The sequence below is a fragment of the Podarcis bocagei genome, assembly GCF_964188305.1.
Source record: "Podarcis bocagei genome assembly, chromosome: 1".
In the NCBI taxonomy this organism is placed as follows: Eukaryota; Metazoa; Chordata; class Lepidosauria; order Squamata; family Lacertidae; genus Podarcis; species Podarcis bocagei.
The window spans coordinates 112,886,597-112,906,043 of NC_138125.1; the positions used below are offsets into that span (position 1 = coordinate 112,886,597).

Genomic DNA, 19,447 nt, shown 5'->3' on the forward strand with positions numbered 1-19,447 from the left:
TCCTTATAATGGACAGTGCTCAGAATCTTGGCGATTCATCCTAATTGTCTTTGCTTCAACATGAAACCTTCTTTTGAGCACAAAGCATAATAATAAATGGTTATTGTTTTAGGAGGACAAAAATCCTAGCTACTTACCTGCGTTGGGCAAAAGCTAAGATACTCCTTAATAATCTCTATCAAAAAGTCAGGGTTTAATTTTTCGAAATATTCTACACCAAGAGGTAAGCCTTGCAATGAGGAAAAATGAGTATCAAGCACATCGTTCAATAAAGTAATAACTTCCTCTTGTCTTTTGTTTTTCTTCATAGCCAACACTGCACGCAAGTAAGATAATTCCTACAAAACAAATAGAAAATTACATGGGAAAATCTATAATTAAATCTGTCATGATTCACCTAGCACTGGTCACCACTGGTAACTAGAAATTGCCCTCTGGCACCCAGATGCCCTGATTTGCAGCACATTTCCTGGCATGTATCTAGTTCTTAATAATAATAAAAACCCACTGGACATTCTTCACTCAGTGAACTCTTGTGAATGAACAGGCTTGTAGTTTGGTTCCAGAAACTGCCTGTGTTGCTTAGCAACTAATTGTATCATTCTCTCCCCCCCCCCCCGATAAATTAAGACCTCTAAATTAAGACAGCAGGTTAGCAGATTGTGCTCGATGAGCACAGTCTCTGGTCACTTCCAAACGACCTGTTTCTTGAGCTGATTTCTTAGTACAGTTTGCAGGGAGGCTAGATGACATTGGCTATTTACTGAGCATTCATTAAGATTCATTTGCGAGGAGGAGGAGGAGGAAGAGGAGGAGGTGTCAACTGTCACCAGGTCTCGGGCAGGGGAGTTTGTTGCACAAAAGCAATTTGAACTTGCCACTATGCGACTGATTGCCTCCCCAAATCCGTGACAGTCAGGAAGACACCCTTTGTTTTTGGAAGGGAGTGGTTTTCCATTTATCTTTTCCTTCCCTCAATGCAGCCATTATGTAAGTCGCACAAAGGCTTTGGTATCAAGGACATTAAAAAAAAAGTATTATATCCCAGATATGATTTTCCCATAGGCTCAGGGGTATTTCAGTCTGGTTCTTCCATTGCTGAGCTATCGCTCACCGTGCTGCAGTCAGTAAGAAGCCTACTAGTTCTCTGTGGTGCAGGGTGGAGCTTAAGTCTATGTCCAAAGATAGCAGGGCAAAGGCAGGATTTGGAGGAAGGGTTTGGCCTTTCATTGCGGATATAATGGAGAAAACAAACACCATTCAGTGTATTGCAGGATAAGTGTTTAATGGTTATTGTATTTGCTTAAAAACCAATAAAAATGTGTATTAAATTTTTTTATTGTTATCATCATCATCTGTTTGGGTAAGCAACAGAGGTCAAAGCAACACGAAGGGGAAACAGGTTAGAAATTACTTTTGTACAGAGTTTGAGGGAAACTGTAGACTGATTACGACAGCTAGTTCTATCAGGCTCCTTCCTTCCTCGAATGTCACCTAGCAGTAGCCATTCAACCAAGCTGCAGCTGAGAGAGATGGGAAGCAGGGTAACTGAAGCAACGTTGGCTCCTCCTCTCTTTTAACTCTCCATCTAAGAGCTCTGTAACTAAGAAATAGTGCCAGAGTTTGCTCCCCCACCCCTTTTGTGGCACTCACGTTTTCTAGATTGCAAATCTGAGGGCAGGGACTGTCTCATTACGGATCTTTGTTAGCCACTCTGGGAGTAAAAATGCTTCAAAAATATTTGCACACATTTGGATTCCTTGCCTTGAAACCCAAGAATTGGGCATTGCAAGGAGCAGAAAAGCAAGACGGGAGCCCTCTGTCAAGAATTCTCTGCCCACATAAATATTCTAGCCTCCTCAGTGAGGTTAGAATCAAAGCACTTTTGGAAAGGATCGTTCTCTTACTGCTGATTTCCCGATAGACTGTTGGATTTCGTTCAGGAACTCCAACTGCTGCTCTACATCGTCTAGCTTCCCTTCCATTAGCTGGCTCCGGATAATTCCTGTAATGCAAAGTCATCCCATTTCAGCTCTGCCCTACAAAGAGCCTTCAGTATTTAGAATTCCTTTTTCATTAAACCAGGCTTCAAAGTCTATAGGAACATAAGAGAGGCTCAAAAACGAGAGGCAATAAGCTGATGAGAAAGCAAATCACACTAAAAAAGTCAATCACCCAGATTACTTGCAGTGATAAAATTATTCGGGGGGGCGGGGAGGAGAGAGGAATCAGCTTTGCATGCTCTTGAAAACTCAAACCTGTTTTTAAGCCATACCAGTTAGTGCGGGAACGCTTGTTTCGTCAAGAGCCATTGCAGTCTTGTACCATTTTAAGGCCTCCTTCGTCTTCCCCTGCAAAATCATCTGGTAGCCAAGTTCTGTAGCGATATCTGCATTGTGGGGGTCTAAGCTGAAAGCTCGTTCCACCAAAGTCTGAGTCTGATGAAGGATCAGTGGGTTGCGGCCACACTATAATCAAGAACAGTTTCCAACATGAACACTTTAGCAGATTTAAAATCCTCCACTTCACTATTTTCTTTTTAAAGCTTTAGAAACAGTCGCTAAATGTCAAAATAAAAATTTGCAAACATTTGTATGAAAGGGCGATGGTTTGTTTGGGTGGCATGAAACACCGGTATGAACACAACTTACAGAATCACCTGAAGAACGTCCCTTGCATTACAAACTGCAATTGAATGCACAGAGTAAAAACCCAGTTCCTCCGCTCTACTCATGCTGCAGTGCACCACTGAATTCAGAAAAGCGGCCAATGCACATGATTACACAACTTATGGCAGCTACTTTCCTCCCTCTCTAACCCCTGACAGCTCCCAGCTCAGGGCAAAACACATCAGTTCGTGAATTTGCCATGAGCACAACCTCCACTTATATGCCACCACTCGGCTCAATTTTATTTATTTATTGCTCAGGGTGAATGAGTCAAGCAATCCATTTGTCACAAGAAGACAGCCGCCACAGACAAAGTCCTTGCGGCGGGCGGGGGGGGGGGGGGGAGCCACCACAACAAACAAGGGGCCTTTGGAGTGGGGAGGAACAACCAACAGATTAACCAATGCTCATTTCCCATCATAATCAAAATGCACTATATACTATAAAGAAAGATTCCAAGTGACCTTCCATTCTGAAACAGAAACAGCTGTGCATCTCTTAGAGCACTTTGGTGCACAGCTAAACAAGCCTAGAGCCTACTAAAAGATTCAGACACATCTGTGTACAGGGTTATTTAGGCCTGACAGGTACCAATCCTAGCCCAACATATACAGGGGTTTCCCATTTTAATGAAGGGAAAATTACCAGCTCACGGCGAAAGGATCACAATCAATGTCTTCGATGTTACTTTCCAAAATAAATGCCCACTTACGGTTCTGCTGAACACCAACGCCGTCTTGCAAAAGAGCTGGGGGTTATGAGGTTCCAACTTATCCAACGCACTAATCAAATCTTCCAACTTTGAGGAAGCCTGAGGAAGGGCAAATGAACACCGGTCTTGGTATGGGGATAAAATGGGGAGGGAAATCTGTGGGTTTTGAACAGCTGAGCCCCATAAAATTATTTTATATGGAGCTGCAATGTGTTCTCATGCCAACAGCCACATTTTACACAAACCCACTCCGAAAGCATTGCAGCAGTGCAGTGTATGCTAACCTGAGTACTGTAATATACAAATGCATACTTAATGGCATTCCACTTAATGGCAAGAGAAGAAAACATACTCTTAAATAAATGCCTAAGAGCTAAATGAGGCACACACACTCCATCTTTCATGGTACGGTGGTCCCTCGGGTTACAGACGCTTCAGGTTACAGACTCCGCTAATCCAGAAATAGTACCTTGGGTTAAGAACTTTGCTTCAGGATGAGAACAGAAATTGCGCGGTGGCAGTGGGAGGCCCCATTAGCTAAAGTGGTACCTCGGGTTAAGAACAGTTTCAGGTTAAGAACGAACCTCCAGAACGAATTAAGTTCTTAACCCGGGGTACCACTGTACTTTATACGTGAGTTTAGACTAGAGCCTTGCAGAAGTCCTTTGTGAAATCAAATGTTTACCATCAGGAGAAAAGAATATTTTGTGTCCGGTCTAGCAAACATGTCTTAATTGGGCAGCATAGGCTAAGCTTTGGATGGCTGCATTCCAATTACCACAATCAAAAGGAATCCTTCTCTGAAGCAACCACATACAACTAATATATGGCTACAACCTTCCAGAGAATAATGTACTGGAAAAGCTGCCCTGCAAACAGATTTTTAAAGATATATTTTCCTCAAGTTAAGCAAAGTACATTAAATTTATTTTATTTTATTTTTTAAGCAATTATCCATCTCTCGTTTTGCAAAACAAAAACTGTTTTCTGTCTTGAAGCTATAAAAAGCTGGACTCAACAGTCAAAATGTATTATTGCTACAATCTCCATCGACTTTTCTAGAACGGGAGTCGTCTTTTAAGCGTTCCTTGTGTGGTTTTAGAATTAACCTTTCCAAGACTACACTGAATTTACTATTATAGACCTCTTTCTCTTTGGTTTCATTCCACCCTGGAAAATAAAGCCAAAAAATGCAAACTGGAAGGAGGGGAAATACCTCCTCATAAAGAATTAGACCAAAGATCCATGAACCATCCAACTAGTCTCCAAAGGATTTTCAGCATGTGGTTCTTGAGGCATAGCACCCTTATTCCCTCTTTTGCCACACAGAAAAATCACATTCGTTTCTGAAACTTCCCTAAGCTTCAGTTTGTGGTAGGACAAAAACAAGGATGGGGAAGCTGTATCCCTTCAGATGGTGTTGGGACTCCTACTCCCATCATTCCTAGCCAGCGTGGCCAATGGTCACGCATGATGGGAGTTGGAGTCAAGCAACATTTGGATGGCCACAGCATCCCCAATCTTGGCAGGTCTGGTCTACTGCTCAAGAACAAACTCCTAATAAGTTTACTTGGTTCCTTATGCTCTAGATCAGTGTTTCCCAACCGGTGTTCCGCGGCACACTAGTGTGCCGCCGAACATTGCCTTGTGTTCCGTGGGAGGGAGATGGGCTGCTCACCATACCCCGCGTCTCGGGCGCAGCAGCCGGCAGTCCGAATGCATCCCGAGCCGCGCTGCTCTCGCCTTGCCTCCTTCTTCGCGCCTCCTCCCGGCTCGCGCGCCGTCCCTGCGCGGATCCGTCCAGCCTCCGGCCGCCGCCGCCGCCCCCTCCTCTTCCTCTCCTTCCCCCACCCACCAACCCGCACGGCGCGCTCCCACCGCCCCCGATGGGCGCAACCACTTCCGGGTCCGCTGCAGCCGCCCCTTCCCCGCCTCCGGCAGCCGAAAGTCCCCCAGCGGAGCCCGTCTGGCCGCTCCCCCCGCTCCCTGCCCACCTCCCGGAGTTGAGGCGCCCTCTTTCGTTGCTTCGCGGGGAGGGAAAAAACTTTAACTTTTGTGCGTCCCTCCCGGCGTGACGCTGCGCGCTGACGTCACGGGGCGGGGCTTTAATGGTGGTGTGCCGCGAGATTTTTTTCCCGCAAACAGGTGTGCCGTTGCCCAAAAACGTTTGGGAAACACTGCTCTAGATTGTTGTACGTACCACAAAAGCTTGATTTGTTTTTAATTCAAAAGCATGTTCTTACAATGTACTTACCATGGGCCACGCTGTTAATAGAATTAATAGGGTGTTAATTAATAGAAAGTCTAGCACAGCCTTTAAAATATAGTTATATTTCTGAAATTGTAATTTCCTATGTTTGGAATATAAGATTTTAAAGATGCATCCCAACAGAGTTCTACATCTGAGTAGACATGTATAGAATTGCACTGTTAGTAGCTATTATTTTTCCAATTAGCAGATACTATTTGACAGTGAAGAAATGCCAACAACGACAAACCGTGCTCTTCATTTATTCAGGATATGTATATTTAAATAATTAGTAACTTAAAGCAAACCTGGATGTTAAATTATGTACTGACCTCAGGTATATTTCCTTCCCTACACAAATAATGAATGGCCTCCATTTTTAAAGCGTCCAAATTAAGAGCATCTTTCTGCAGCAACCTAGAACAAAATGAGACAGGAGCTGTATCTTTACAACACGACTGATTATATGTTTTCACGTAACAGAGGGCCAACGTTCATATGAACAAGGAGTTCCCTGGGCAAGTTATCAGCGTTCAATTAAACAGAGAACACTTAAGTGTCCAAGAGGCCTCACCAATCCATTCTGCTCTCAAGCAAAAACTCATACAGTGGTACCTCGGGTTACATAGGCTTCAGGTTACAGACTCCGCTAACCCAAAAATAGTGCTTCAGGTTAAGAACTTTGTTTGCTTCAGGATGAGAACAGAAATCGTGCTCCAGCGGTGCGCCGGCAGCTGGAGGCTCCATTAGCTAAAGTGGTGCTTCAGGTTAAGAACAGTTTCAGGTTAAGTACGGACCTCCGGAACGAATTAAGTACCTAACCCGAGGTACCACTGTACTATAATTGAACCTCACCTTCCAAGACCTTCTACAACCCACTGCAGAAGCAGAGAAGGTAAGTGAGAAGGTAACAAGGCACTGCTTGCCACCAGTGGTGTGTGGTGGAAATTTTCATAGCAGAAGAGTTAGCGCCAGAGGCACCAGCTTGTGAGGGTGATTGGTGGGTGGGAGAGAGAGAGAGAGAGAGAGAGAGAGAGCATCATGCCTCCATCCCTAAGCTGGGCAGATGCTTCCCGGGCTTTGGGAGGGGGCATTAGGCCTATGACAAGATACTGGAGCCCTTCTGCCTCCTTCCCAAAACAATAGCAACCCACCTCTGTGCAGTCTCGGTTGCCTGTTCCCATTCTTGCAGAGCCAGCTGCAGCTTCATTTTCTTTATAAAAGAAGGAAGGAATTGTGGCGCGTGGGCTATTATTTGATTCACCATCTCCAAAGCTCCTGAGTAATTCTGGCGCATTTCAAAATATTGTGCCTAATGAAACACGAAGGAGATCCCTTAATCCTCTACATTTCCAAGCAGAAAGGAAAGATGTTTTACGGAACGTACCGCTCCCTCCCTAAACAACAATATTCTAGTCTCAAACACATCAAAGTCTACTTCAGAAACTCTATACACATGTTTCCCAAATGTGGGTCTCCAGCTTTTTGGGGACTACCATCCCCATCATCCCTGACCACTGGTCCTGCTAGCTAGGGATGATGGGATTTGTAGTTTCCAAAAACAGTTGGAGACTGATTCTATGCAACCATGGATGGACCCTGATCTCATATGTAATGCAGAGAACACCACATTACAGTGGTGCCTCGCAAGACGAAATTAATTCGTTCCGCAATTCTCTTCGTCTTGCGGTTTTTTCGTCTTGCGATGCACGGTTTCCCATAGGAATGCATTGAAAATCAATAGGCGAAGGGGATCGAGATATGGATATGCTCGTACCCCTTCCAATCTGCGCCCCATCCCGAGAGACGAGGGTAGGGCGAGCAAGGATTACTCACCTCCTTCACTGGTGTTGTGCAATGCCAGGTCTATAGGCAACAAAACTACTACCCTGCGAGATTTCTTTATCTCGCAGGGAGTTGACCTGGCTTGTGTGACGGAGACCTGGGTGCGCGAAGGGGTAACTGTTACCTTACGAGAGATGGCGCCCCCGGGTTTCTCCGTCCTCCACCAGTCACGGACCGTGGGCCGGGGGGGAGGGGTGGCAGTATTAATCCGGGAAGATTGTTCTTTCAGGGCTCTACCATCGCCATCGATCCCCGGCATTGAATGTGTTGGCCTAGTGTGGGGCTCCGAGGAGAGCTTGGCTGTCTGGCTGGTGTACCGGCCACCTAGCGCACCAGCAGCCACCCTGTCAGGCCTGCTGGAGGCGGTGGCCGGCTGGGCCTTGGAGTTCCCTAACCTATTGGTATTGGGAGACTTCAACTTCCACGCTGATGCCACTCCCTCCTCACAGGCTCTGGACCTGGTGTCTTCCATGGCGACACTAGGGCTCTCCCAGTTTGTTTCGGGCCCCACACATCAAGCAGGCCACACGCTGGATTTGATCTTTGGCGCCGGTATAGATGTGATCATGTCTCCTTCGATGAAGGTGCCATGGTCTGATCACTACGCTCTGAAAGCCAGGATTGACTTTCCACCCCCACCCTGCTTAGGTGGCGAGCCGATTTGGGCTCGCCCGCGGAGGCTGATGGACCCGGATAGATTCCGTCAAGCCTTGCGGGACCTTGCTCCCCCTGGCGACTCATTGACTGAGCTTGTTGAGGGCTGGAATACCCAGCTCCTGGCAGCCATTGATGAGATCGCACCTAAGCGCCCTCTGCGACCCCGCAGAAACCGGGCTCCCTGGTTTACCGAGGAGCTTCGGAAAATGAAGCGGGACCTCAGACGGCTAGAGCGAGTATGGCGGGGTGCCCGTGACGGAGCCTCAAGAACATCTTATAGGGTTTTTATGAAAACCTATGAGATGGCAGTGAAGGCTGCTAAGAAGTCTTACTTCGCGGCCTCCATTGCATCCGCTAGCTCTCGCCCGGCGCAATTATTTAGTATAATTCGGTCTTTAACGTCCCTTGAGGGACAGCCAAATTTAAATAACAATCTGACACACAGCTGTGAGGCATTTGCGAGCTTTTTTGCGGAGAAGGTCTTGTCGCTCCGCCATGACCTCCCTGCCAATTTGGATACAATAAAGGAACTGGAGGCCCCTCGACTGTCCTCGGGTCCAGTATTGGACCACTTTGACCGGATATCTCCAGCCGATGTGGACAGATTCCTCCAAGCTGGAAAGCCCACCACCTGTCCTCTTGACCCGTGCCCGTCATGGCTGATTAGAGCGTGTCCAGACGAGGTGCGGGGCCCCCTGGGGGATATCATCAATTTGTCCCTTGGCACCGGGATATTCCCAGGGGAACTGAAGGAGGCGGTGGTGCGTCCGCTCTTAAAGAAAACATCATTAGATCCCTCAGATCTATCCAATTACCGCCCGGTCTCGAATCTTCCATTCCTGGGTAAGGTGATTGAGAGAGTGGTTGCTGAACAGCTTGGTAGGTTTCTGGATGAAACATCTGCTCTGGACCCATTCCAGTCCGGCTTCCGTGCTGGTCATGGGACCGAGACGGCTCTGGTCGCCCTAACAGATGATCTCCGCAGGCAGCTGGATCGAGGCGGGTCAGGGCTGCTGATTCTTCTAGATCTGTCAGCAGCCTTTGACATGGTCGATCACGAACTCCTGGACCACCGCCTTGCCGACGTGGGGATCCAGGGCACAGTCCTTCAATGGCTGCGCTCGTTTCTCTCTGGTCGGGGACAGAGGGTGGCGCTTGGGGGGGAATTGTCATCACGCCACTCCTTGGTGTGTGGAGTGCCTCAGGGTGCAATTCTCTCCCCGATGCTTTTTAACATCTTTATGCGCCCCCTCGCCCAGCTTGTCCGGAGTTTTGGGCTGGGTTGCCATCAGTATGCTGATGACACCCAACTCTATCTGTTGATGGATGGCCATCCTGACTCGGCCCCAGACACACTGACCAGATGTCTGGAAGCTGTGGCTGGATGGTTACGTGGGAGCCGGTTGAAGTTAAATCCTTCGAAGACAGAGGTCCTCTGGCTGGGGCGGGACGATATGGGATCGAGGGGGCAACTCCCATCTCTTGCGGGGGTGCAATTAGTGCCAGCACCGTCCGTTAAGAGTTTGGGTGTAATCTTCGATACCTCCCTCTCTATGGAGTCGCAGATTACAGCTATAACAAAGGCGGCATTTTTTCATCTCCGCCAAGCTAAGCAGTTGGCCCCTTATCTCTCTCGTCCTGACCTAGCCACTGTGATCCATGCGACGGTCACCTCCAGACTGGATTATTGTAACTCGCTCTACGTGGGGCTGCCCTTGAGACTGACCCAGAAACTCCAGCGGGTGCAGAATGCCGCGGCGAGACTCCTTATGGGGTCTCCGCTGCGAGAGCACATTCATCCGGTATTATACCAGCTGCACTGGCTCCCGGTGGAGTACAGGATCAGGTTTAAGGTGCTGGTTTTAACCTTTAAAGCCCTATACGGCCTAGGACCCTCGTACCTACGGGACCGCCTCTCCTGGTATGCCCCACAGAGAAACCTACGGTCTGCAAATAATAACATCCTCAAGGTCCCAGGCCTCAGAGAGGTTAGGCTGGCCTCAACTAGAGCCAGGGCCTTCTCGGCTGCAGCTCCAAACTGGTGGAATGCTCTGTCAAAAGAGACTAGGGCCCTGCGGGACCTGACATCTTTCCGCAGGGCCTGCAAGACAGAGTTGTTCCGCCAGGCCTTTGGTCAGGGCGCAGCCTGACTCCCTCCTCTGGCAACCTACACATAATTCTGCTTAATTGGTTGCCATCAATTTGATTTAATTAATTTTTATAATGAATATTTTTAGATTGTGTGATTATTTTACTGATTATTTGATTGTTGTTAGCCGCCCTGAGCCCGGCTTTGGCTGGGGAGGGCGGGATATAAATAAAATTTATTATTATTATTATTATTATTTTCTTCCCACCCCCAGCATTTTAAAAAACCCTGGGACAGCGGAGGACTTCTCCGCTGTGCGGGGCTATCTTAAAATGCTGGCGGGCGGCATTTTAAAATCGCTCCGGACAGCGGAGGACTTCTCCGCTGTCCGGGGCGATTTAAAAGCCCCTGGGAAGGCAGGCAGGGGGGACAAAGACTTTCGCCCCCTGCCCGCCTTCAGAAGGTGTTCCCGCCCCCCGCCCCACTTCGGAACAGCTTTCCGAAGTGGGGCGGATGGGGCAGGTGTCCCCGCCCCCCCCGCCCCACTTCGGAACAGCTTTCCGAAGTGGGGCGGCGGGGCCAGGTGTTCCCGCCCCCCCGCCCCACTTCGGAAGAGCTTTCCGAAGTGGGGCGGCGGGGCCAGGTGTTCCCGCCCCCCTCCCCACTTCGGAAGAGCTTTCCGAAGTGGGGCGGCGGGGCCAGGTGTTCCCGCCCCCCTCCCCACTTCGGAAGAGCTTTCCGAAGTGGGGCGGCGGGGCCAGGTGTCCCCGCCCCCCCTCCCCACTTCGGAAGAGCTTTCCGAAGTGGGGCGGCGGGGCCAGGTGTCCCCGCCCCCCCGCCCCACTTCGGAAGAGCTTTCCGAAGTGGGGCGGCGGGGCCAGGTGTTCCCGCCCCCCCTCCCCACTTCGGAAGAGCTTTCCGAAGTGGGGCGGCGGGGCCAGGTGTTCCCGCCCCCCCTCCCCACTTCGGAAGAGCTTTCCGAAGTGGGGCGGCGGGGCCAGGTGTTCCCACCCCCCCCTCCCCACTTCGGAAGAGCTTTCCGAAGTGGGGCGGCGGGGCCAGGTGTCCCCGCCCCCCCCCGCCCCACTTCGGAACAGCTTTCCGAAGTGGGGCGGCGGGGCCAGGTGTTCCCGCCCCCCCTCCCCACTTCGGAAGAGCTTTCCGAAGTGGGGCGGCGGGGCCAGGTGTCCCCGCCCCCCCGCCCCACTTCGGAACAGCGTTTTAAAATGCTGGGGGTGGGGAGCGAAGCGCTGCCGACCCCCAGCATTTTAAAATCTCCCCGTGTCCCGGGGAGGTTTTAAAATGCTGGGGGTCGGCAGCGCTTCGCTCCCGACCCCCAGCATTTTAAAATCTTCCCAGGACACGGGGAGATTTTAAAATGCTGGGGGTCTGCAGCGCTTCGCTCCCGACCCCCAGCATTTTAAAATCTTCCCAGGACACGGGGAGATTTTAAAATGCTGGGGGTCGGCAGCGAACGCTTCGCTCCCGCCCGCCAGCATTTTAAGATCGCCCGGGGCAGGCGGGGGGGAGGCAGGCGGGGGGAGCAAAGACTTTTGCCCCCCGCCGGCCTTCAGAAGAGGTCCTCTTCTGAAGGCCGGCTGTGGGCGAAAGTCTTTGCTCCTGACCGCCAGCATTTCCCTATGGGCTTTCGTCTTGCGATGCAAGCCCATAGGGAAATTCGTCTTGCGAAGCGCCTCCAAAACAGAAAACCCTTTCGTCTTGCGGGTTTTCCGTCTTGCGAGGCATTCGTCTTGCGGGGTACCACTGTACCTGTACCATTCAAAATAATGAAATGACAAGAGATAGTGAGCAGTTTCCTAAAATTTTCAGACCTGTGTTCCCATCCCTGGGACTAACTCCGAACTTTTATTCCGATACTCACATTGAGCAACCCAGACTAGGTGTAAAGCAATCTGTGTGAGATCCATTGGCACACACCACAATCTCAGTTATATTAACAGGCAAGGATTAAAAGCTTCTGTTTTAATAACAGACTTACTTTACCCATCAGGCCAAAGGTATCGTTTCCATTTTGCAGCCCTTCATCAAAGTATTTCACAGCTTTTTTAATACTTGCTTCTTTTCCAGAGGTGACATCAAGCCACCCTTTCAAAATCAATCCCTGCAAAGAAAAGCAAAATGTTAAAATGTGGGCTTCTTAAAGAAAGCTTTCAGAAAAAAATGGTTTTTAGAACATCCATCCTCGCAAAGTTGGCATGAAAGAGATCCCTTTCTCTGTTTTACCAGCTGGGACTCATGACTGAGAAAGCCATCTAGAGTCTCAACAACAACCTTCCAAACCCAAAACAGCAATTCCAAATGTACTGTTCAAAACACTAGGTATACCATATGAACTGCACCAGATGAAATGTTAAAAGGGGGAACCCAGGAAACGTGGTGAGCCAAGATCCTGAAAATCCAAATGTCTGCACACACAAGATCTCTGTGAAGCACCAATAATGGAAACACAAGGAACTCTCTTATATGTTCAAATTTGCATCTTTTGGAGTGGCCATAGTACAGCCTCTGTTACAATGCTGCTACTTCACATCCATACTAAGAGAAACGGAAAACGCTAACTGCAGAATCATTTAAAACTCTGCTTCTGCCAGTTCCAAGGTAACTTCTTTATACCGTGCGAAGGATGAAGCCTCCTGCCTTGGCTGAGAGGTTCTAATGTTGAAGAGAGGGTTAGAGGAAAACATTTGTGAGCCAAGAAGCCTTAAAACACTCCAGGGTCTAAGGCCTTCATATAATCTGTTTGGCTCCAATCATTCTCCTAATGTTTCATGCTGTTAGTATGCAACTGGCTGGTGAGAAAGCATTCAAAACAAAATTCACGATTTTTGCAATTTAAACTTGACGGGAAAACACCCACGTTTATGCACAGCACATGGCGTTTCTGTGTCAGCAGCTCAAAGAAAACCCCAAGCATTGGGAACATCTGTGATTCAGACCCATTAGATGGCTTAGCTGCCTCAAACAGCGCTATTGGCTAGTGACTCATTTCGGTTAATGAACCAGACATGCTTAACAGCTAACTAAAGAGAAACCATCAGGCTAGTTTTTAACAGTACTGATTCCGCCAAAATATTCCTTGAGCGTTAAATGAAGCAGTAATAACAGGCTATGATCTACAGGATGACTCAACATAGCTGAGGGCTAGCAAGTCTCGTTCTATAGCAAGCAGAGATACCAAGTGTGACTATGGGAAGCGGCTTACCTCTGTGCTGCCATTCGAGATCTTGATCATCCTGTCAACGTATTCGCGGGCTTTCTCGTGGCGCCCAATATGCCACAAGAACAAGCCTGCAAAATACAATGCCTGCTGTCCTGCTACTTTGCGTTGCTCCTTCAGCTTGGCATCCAGCTCCACAATGGCTTCTCGATCTGAAGAAAATCAGTAAAGTGGTGGTTATTTAAACCGTAACAGTGGGTGTGTGGAAACGGCCCGATTCGGCCTACTGTCTTCGGTACATGCTACAGATATATGGCAAGATGGCATGCAACAGGGACAAACTCCCTACTGCCATGGTTTAACAGTAAAAATATTAGCAAGGCCGCTTTGGATCCTCCTGCTGTTAAACTTGAAATGGATGATTCCTCTTGCTAAGGTATTTCTGGTTCAAATTCAGAACCAGAATTGTGTGCGTGCAATTATAAATGGGGAGGCAGGGAATGAATGGGGGGTGTTTGCAATGGCTTTCTGGAAGAGGCACTCTGAGCAGGTGCACTTCGGTTAGGCAGATTATGCCGCAACATTTTATTGAAGGCCCCACGTGCTTTCACATTAAACAGGACAGCAAAGGAAATGTTAACAACTCACTAAATAAATAAATAAATAAATAAATAAATAATAATAATAATAATATACTTTTTATACCCTGCCATCTGACTGGGTTTCCCCAGCCACTCTGGGCGGCTTCCAGCAGAATATTAAAATACAATGATTCATCAAATGTTAAAAGGTTCCCTAAACAGGGCTGCTTTCAGATGTCTTCTAAAAGTTCAATAGTTGTTTATTTCTTTGACATCTGATGGGAGGGCGTTCCACAGGGTGGGTGCCACTACCGAGAAGGCCCTCAGCCTGATTCCCTGTAACTTTGCTTCTCTCAGTGACGGAACCGCCAGAAGGCCCTCGGCACTGGACCTCAGTGTCTGGGCAGAACAATGGGGGTGGAGACACTCCTTCAGGTATACTGGGCCAAAGCCGTTTAGGGCTTTAAAGGTCAGCACCAACACTTTGAATTGTGCCCGGAAACGTACTGGGAGCCAATGTAGGTCTTTCAGGGCCAGTGTTAAGTGGTCTCGGCAGCCACTCTCAGTCACCAGTCTAGCTGCTGCATTCTGGATTAATTGTAGTTTCCGGGTCACCTTCAAAGGTAGCCCCACATAGAGCGCATTGCAGTAGTCCAAGCGAGAGATAACTAGAGCATGCACCACTCTGGCGAGAGAGTCCGCGGGCAGATAGGGTCTCAGCCTGTGTACCAGATGGAGCTGGTAAACAGCTGCCCTGGACACAGAATTGACCTGTGCCTCCATGGACAGCTGTGAGTCCAGAATGACTCCCAGGCTGCGCCCCTGGTCCCTCATTCAGGACCGTTAAGTCCACATGGCTTTATTCGTTGTAGAGATAGTTCAAACTGTACCTGGATTTGGGCTCTTTTTATGGGCATAGATCATTGCCATCATTGTGCAAAGGGATACGTCCTGCTTGTTTTTAAGAGTTTCGAGGTCGAGAAGAGCCTCTTGAATGTGCCCTAAGGAATCAAATTCAAGAAGGTTAAGTTTCATTTTCTGGTGCCATGGAATACGTGCTTCATCAAGCAGAGGAAAACAGGAAGCTGCCTTATACCAAAAGCCAGACCACTGGTCCATTTAGCTGACATGCCAGTCATCCTCCAGGATTTCAGACAGATAGCACTCCCAGCTCTGCTAGGAGATGCCTGGGGACTGAACCTCAGACCTTCTGCAAGCAAAGCAGATGCTCCTCCTTATAAATAATAATTTCCTTATTTGTACCCTGCCCATTTGACTGGGTTGCCCCAGCCACTCTGGGTGGCTTCCAACAGATATAAAAACACAATAAAACATTACACATTGAAAGGCTTCCCTATACAGGGCTTCCGTTCCCCCTAGTCTGCACTTCTCAGTTATTAAGGACTCTAATATTCTTGCAGTGTGGTGGAGGGTGCTTACCTGACCTCCCAACAGTGGAGGTGCTGCTGTTTACTGGGAGGGAGGCATGGGCAAGGAATGTTCTACAAGTGTGTTTGCATAGTATCAACCCACTCGTCTTCCCATTCAGCGGCAGCAATGCCTCTGCCAGGAGGTCCCCACTGCCCACTACAGAATTATCGATATAGCTAAAGCATCTCTCTGCATATCTTTACACTGGGTGGTATCCAGCATACTCTGTCGTGCTCTGAGTAAACCTGCCAAAATCAGCGGGGTTTAACATTTCGAAAGATATTCAGTCAAAAGCCTTACCTTCCATCAGCCTGCCGTAAATGCGGTAAAAAACGAAGATTGGGTCATTGCTAAACAACTTGAGGCCTTCACTGGCAAGTGTCTGAATATGACGAAAGTAGCCTTCTTGGCAATAGTAATTAATGAGCGTCTGCAAGGAAATGATGGATACAATCACACAGGTGTAAATACTAATAAAACTGAAACCACTGAGTTAGGAGAGCTACTTCCAGCGCCATACGGTTGAGATGAAATGAGAAGTTAGTGTGATTTGCAAGCTTACTCTAGGAGCTTTATTTATTTTGCTAAATGGTGGGATAAAAATAAATATGCAACGCTCTCTTTCTGCAGATGTTGCCATTGTGCCGCCTCCAGTCGTGACGTTTTATAGTCCTGCAGAACTCTTCTAAGAGTGGGCCAAATCCTGTTCCTGAGAAGATTCAAGTGTGTGCCTAAAATTGCAGAGTGTCAATGTGGTAAGTTGGTACAGTGGTACCTCGGGTTACATACGCTTCAGGTTACATATGCTTCAGGTTACAGACTCCGCTAACCCAGAAATAGTACCTTGGGTTAAGAACTTGGCTTCAGAATGAGAACAGAAATCGTGCAGTGGCAGCGCAGTGGCAGCAGGAGGCCCCATTAGCTAAAGTGGTGCTTCAGGTTAAGAACAGTTTCAGGTTAAGAACGGACCTCCAGAACGAATTAAATACTTAACCAGAGGTACCACTGTACTGGCAAACATATGTAACATATATACACTCATCGGGGAGATGGGAATGGCAGCAGCTGCCTTTTGAGTACACACACGGTGACAAACTCACAAATTGCTGCCTTGTCATCTATGTAACGGGAAAAGAGCCTAAGTTTGCTGCTGCTCCCTCATGCTTGTTTACTTCACAGAAACACTGAATGGTAGAGTTGAAAGGGGCTCCAAGGGTCATCTAGTCCAGCCCCCTGCAATGTAGGAGTAAAAACACACTGTCCCTTCATGTTTCCCAAGTGCAGATGCACACAGATGTTTAAAGACAGTGGCAGAAACTTTGTACATTCACAGGAGAAGACACACAAACACCCTTCTCCATGCTTCCTGCAGAAAGTATAATATGAAGCAGTCCTCCCAAATACGTGTGTGCTGACATTTAAAAACACATGTAAACATGTGAAGGAGGCTCAGACGCCCGATGCTCAGCTCAGAAACACTGGCATTTGTAGCTCAGCCAGTCATCAGACTCTTAATCTGAGAGTCAAGGGTTCAAGTCCCACGATTCGCGAAAGATCCCTGCATTGAAAAGGGGGATGAACTAGATGGCCATCGGGCTCATTTCAATAATTCTATTCTGTGGTTAAAAGACGCCTGCTTCTTGGGAGAAAAGCACTGACAAACCTAGACAGCATCTTAAAAAGCAGAGACATCACCTTGCCAACAAAGGTCTGTATAGTTCAAGCTATGGTTTTCCCAGTAGTGATGTATGGAAGTGAGAGCTGGACCATAAAGAAGGCTGATCACCGAAGAATGGATGCTTTTGAATTATGGTGCTGGAGGAGACTCTTGAGAGTCCCATGGACTGCAAGAAGATCAAACCTCTCCATTCTTAAGGAAATCAGCCCTGAGGGCTCACTGGAAGGACAGATCCTGAAGCTGAGGCTCCAATACTTTGGCCACCTCATGAGAAGACTCCCTGGAAAAGACCCTGATGTTGGGAAAGATGGAGGGCACAAGGAGAAGGGGACGACAGAGGACGAGATGGTTGGACAGTGTTCTCGAAGCTACCAGCATGAGTTTGACCAAACCGCGGGAGGCAGTGGAAGGCAGATGTGCCTGGCGTGCTCTGGTCCAATGGGGTCACGAAGAGCCAGACACGACTAAACAACAACATTCTGTGGTGATGGGTGTTTCGGTTCATTTTGTCTTACTTCCAAAGGGAGAGAAAAAGAAAGCTAGGAGGGAGAAGGTGGAAAGGCTCGCTGCCTCCCCCCCCCCCCATCTCTTGCTTGCTTTGTTACGCGAGAGCTGGGAGCTTTCCAAAACGTCGGGGGGAGAAAAGGAGGAGCGCAGAAGCCGCCGAGAGGGGCGCGTTTCCCGAGAGGAGAGGGGCGCGGGAGGAAAGAACGGGAAATTTCGCTCGCGGGCCGGAGGGGAGGGACGAGCCGAAGCGCCTCTGACAAACCTGCAGCAAGGAAGGATCCATGGCTGCCGGAAGCAGCGGCCCTGGTTGCTAACGCGACTGCAGCAGCGTCCAGGGGAGGCGCCTGAGGAAGGGAAGGCTGGGCCTTGCCGGGCGGGTCCTCCTCGCCCTACTAATTCGTTGCCGCAAGGGGGAAAAAAAGAACCCAAACCATCCCTCCCCTAGCCTTCGCTCCGGGGGCATCTTGAAAAGCGCGATGCTTTTATTACGGCGCGAGCTCCCGTGGACGGGACGGCGCATCTTCGGAGCTGGACGCAGCGCTGGATGCGCAGGCTGGGGCTGGGGAGGAAGAGGGCTTCCATGGGTTACCTTGGGGGGAAAGGAGTGGGTCCGGGGGTGGGGAGGTTCTTCGATTGACACACACACAAACACGCCTCGCATAGAATTACAGAGTTGGAAGGGACCCCGAGGGGCCATCTGATCCGACCCACTGCAATGCAGGAATCTGTGCCCAACATAGGGCTCGAACCCACAACCCTGAAATGAAGATGCCCCACCGACCGAGTGTGAAGCTGTTCAGGCGTTCCGGGTTTTTGGAAAGGGGCAAAAAGGGGTCTGGGGAGGCCAGCTTCTCACCGAGGACACGTAAAAACAGCGGCCTTTCACTTTGTCTTGTATATCTGGTTCTACAAATGCAGGAAACCACTCTCGAAAGCTGCCAAACTTTGTGGTCCATGGAGGGGGGGTGTAAGCTGCTTCCTCGCGCCCATGATCTACCTATGGGTTGTTTTTAAGGCAACAACAACAACAACAACAACAACAACAACAATAATAATAATAATAATAATAATTTTTTTTTTATTTATATCCCGCCTTCCCCAGCCGAAGCTGCGCTCAGAGCGGCTAACAACAGTAAAATAATACAGCATTCTAAAATCAACTCATTATAAAATCAGTTCAAATCAAATTAATGGCAACCATTGGGCTAGAGTTCTGTGAGGATTACCAAAGGCAAGCAAAACAAGAGAAAATGAAGCTCCTTTTCATTTGCTGGTTGTTGTTGTTGTTTAAATAGCATCAGATCCTCTTTCCAAACAAAACGAGAATACCAAATCCTGGGGTAGCAGAATCAATGCTTTTGTGATAGTACTCATCCATATAGTACCGTCCCCTCTCTTTTTCTGTGTGCTGCTGCCCATGATACTTTGATCAGGACATGAGTAACTGGCAGTTCTTTTCGGGGAAAAGAGCGGGGGGGGGGTATCCGTCCAGTTTGGGCTGTCTTACACTCAGCGCACGTCTCAGGCGCCAGTTTTGCAGACCCGCACGCTGGGCTCTGAGCCCGCATGCAGGAATTTCTCCTCCATCCCAACGGGAGCCGGAAATGCGGTGTTACGCGGTCCTCCTCCTCCTCCTTCTCCTCCCTGTGAATCGGAAGGGAAGCTCTTGAGTGCCGCCGGCGATGGGAAGGTTCGCGCGTCACCATCTTGTGTTGGCACTTGATTGGCTGGAGGTTCGCTTTTATGGAGAGGAGCGGACGCCGGAGTGAGCTTCTATTGGCTTACGCCGGAGACGGCAAAGGGGTCGTCAGAAGTCCCAACGTTTTGCTGCAACGAAAAGCGGGCTCTTGCG

The 19,447-nt window shown here is 48.8% G+C and overlaps 1 protein-coding gene across 3 annotated transcripts in view; it reads right to left on the reverse strand.

Moving 5' to 3' along the window:
- The window catches only part of TTC21B (tetratricopeptide repeat domain 21B), a 37,269-nt gene extending 18,997 nt beyond the window's left edge, over window positions 1-18,272 (reverse strand). For 2 of the 3 annotated variants that reach the window (XM_081195928.1, XM_081195927.1), the window contains exons 1-11: window positions 17,858-18,270; window positions 15,711-15,840; window positions 14,870-14,980; window positions 13,444-13,610; window positions 12,220-12,342; window positions 6,784-6,941; window positions 5,962-6,046; window positions 3,382-3,480; window positions 2,276-2,468; window positions 1,908-2,005; window positions 138-338 (exon numbers count right to left, since the gene is read on the reverse strand). In XM_081195928.1, coding sequence (XP_081052054.1) covers window positions 138-338; window positions 1,908-2,005; window positions 2,276-2,468; window positions 3,382-3,480; window positions 5,962-6,046; window positions 6,784-6,941; window positions 12,220-12,342; window positions 13,444-13,610; window positions 14,870-14,980; window positions 15,711-15,840; window positions 17,858-17,878 — 1,386 coding nt within the window. In that variant the 5' untranslated portion in view covers window positions 17,879-18,270. Of the gene's footprint in view, window positions 1-137; window positions 339-1,907; window positions 2,006-2,275; window positions 2,469-3,381; window positions 3,481-5,961; window positions 6,047-6,783; window positions 6,942-12,219; window positions 12,343-13,443; window positions 13,611-14,869; window positions 14,981-15,710; window positions 15,841-17,857 lie in introns of all 3 variants that reach the window. The other variant, XM_081195929.1, reaches the window with a different exon arrangement.
- Between the last annotated feature and the right edge of the window lie 1,175 nt (window positions 18,273-19,447).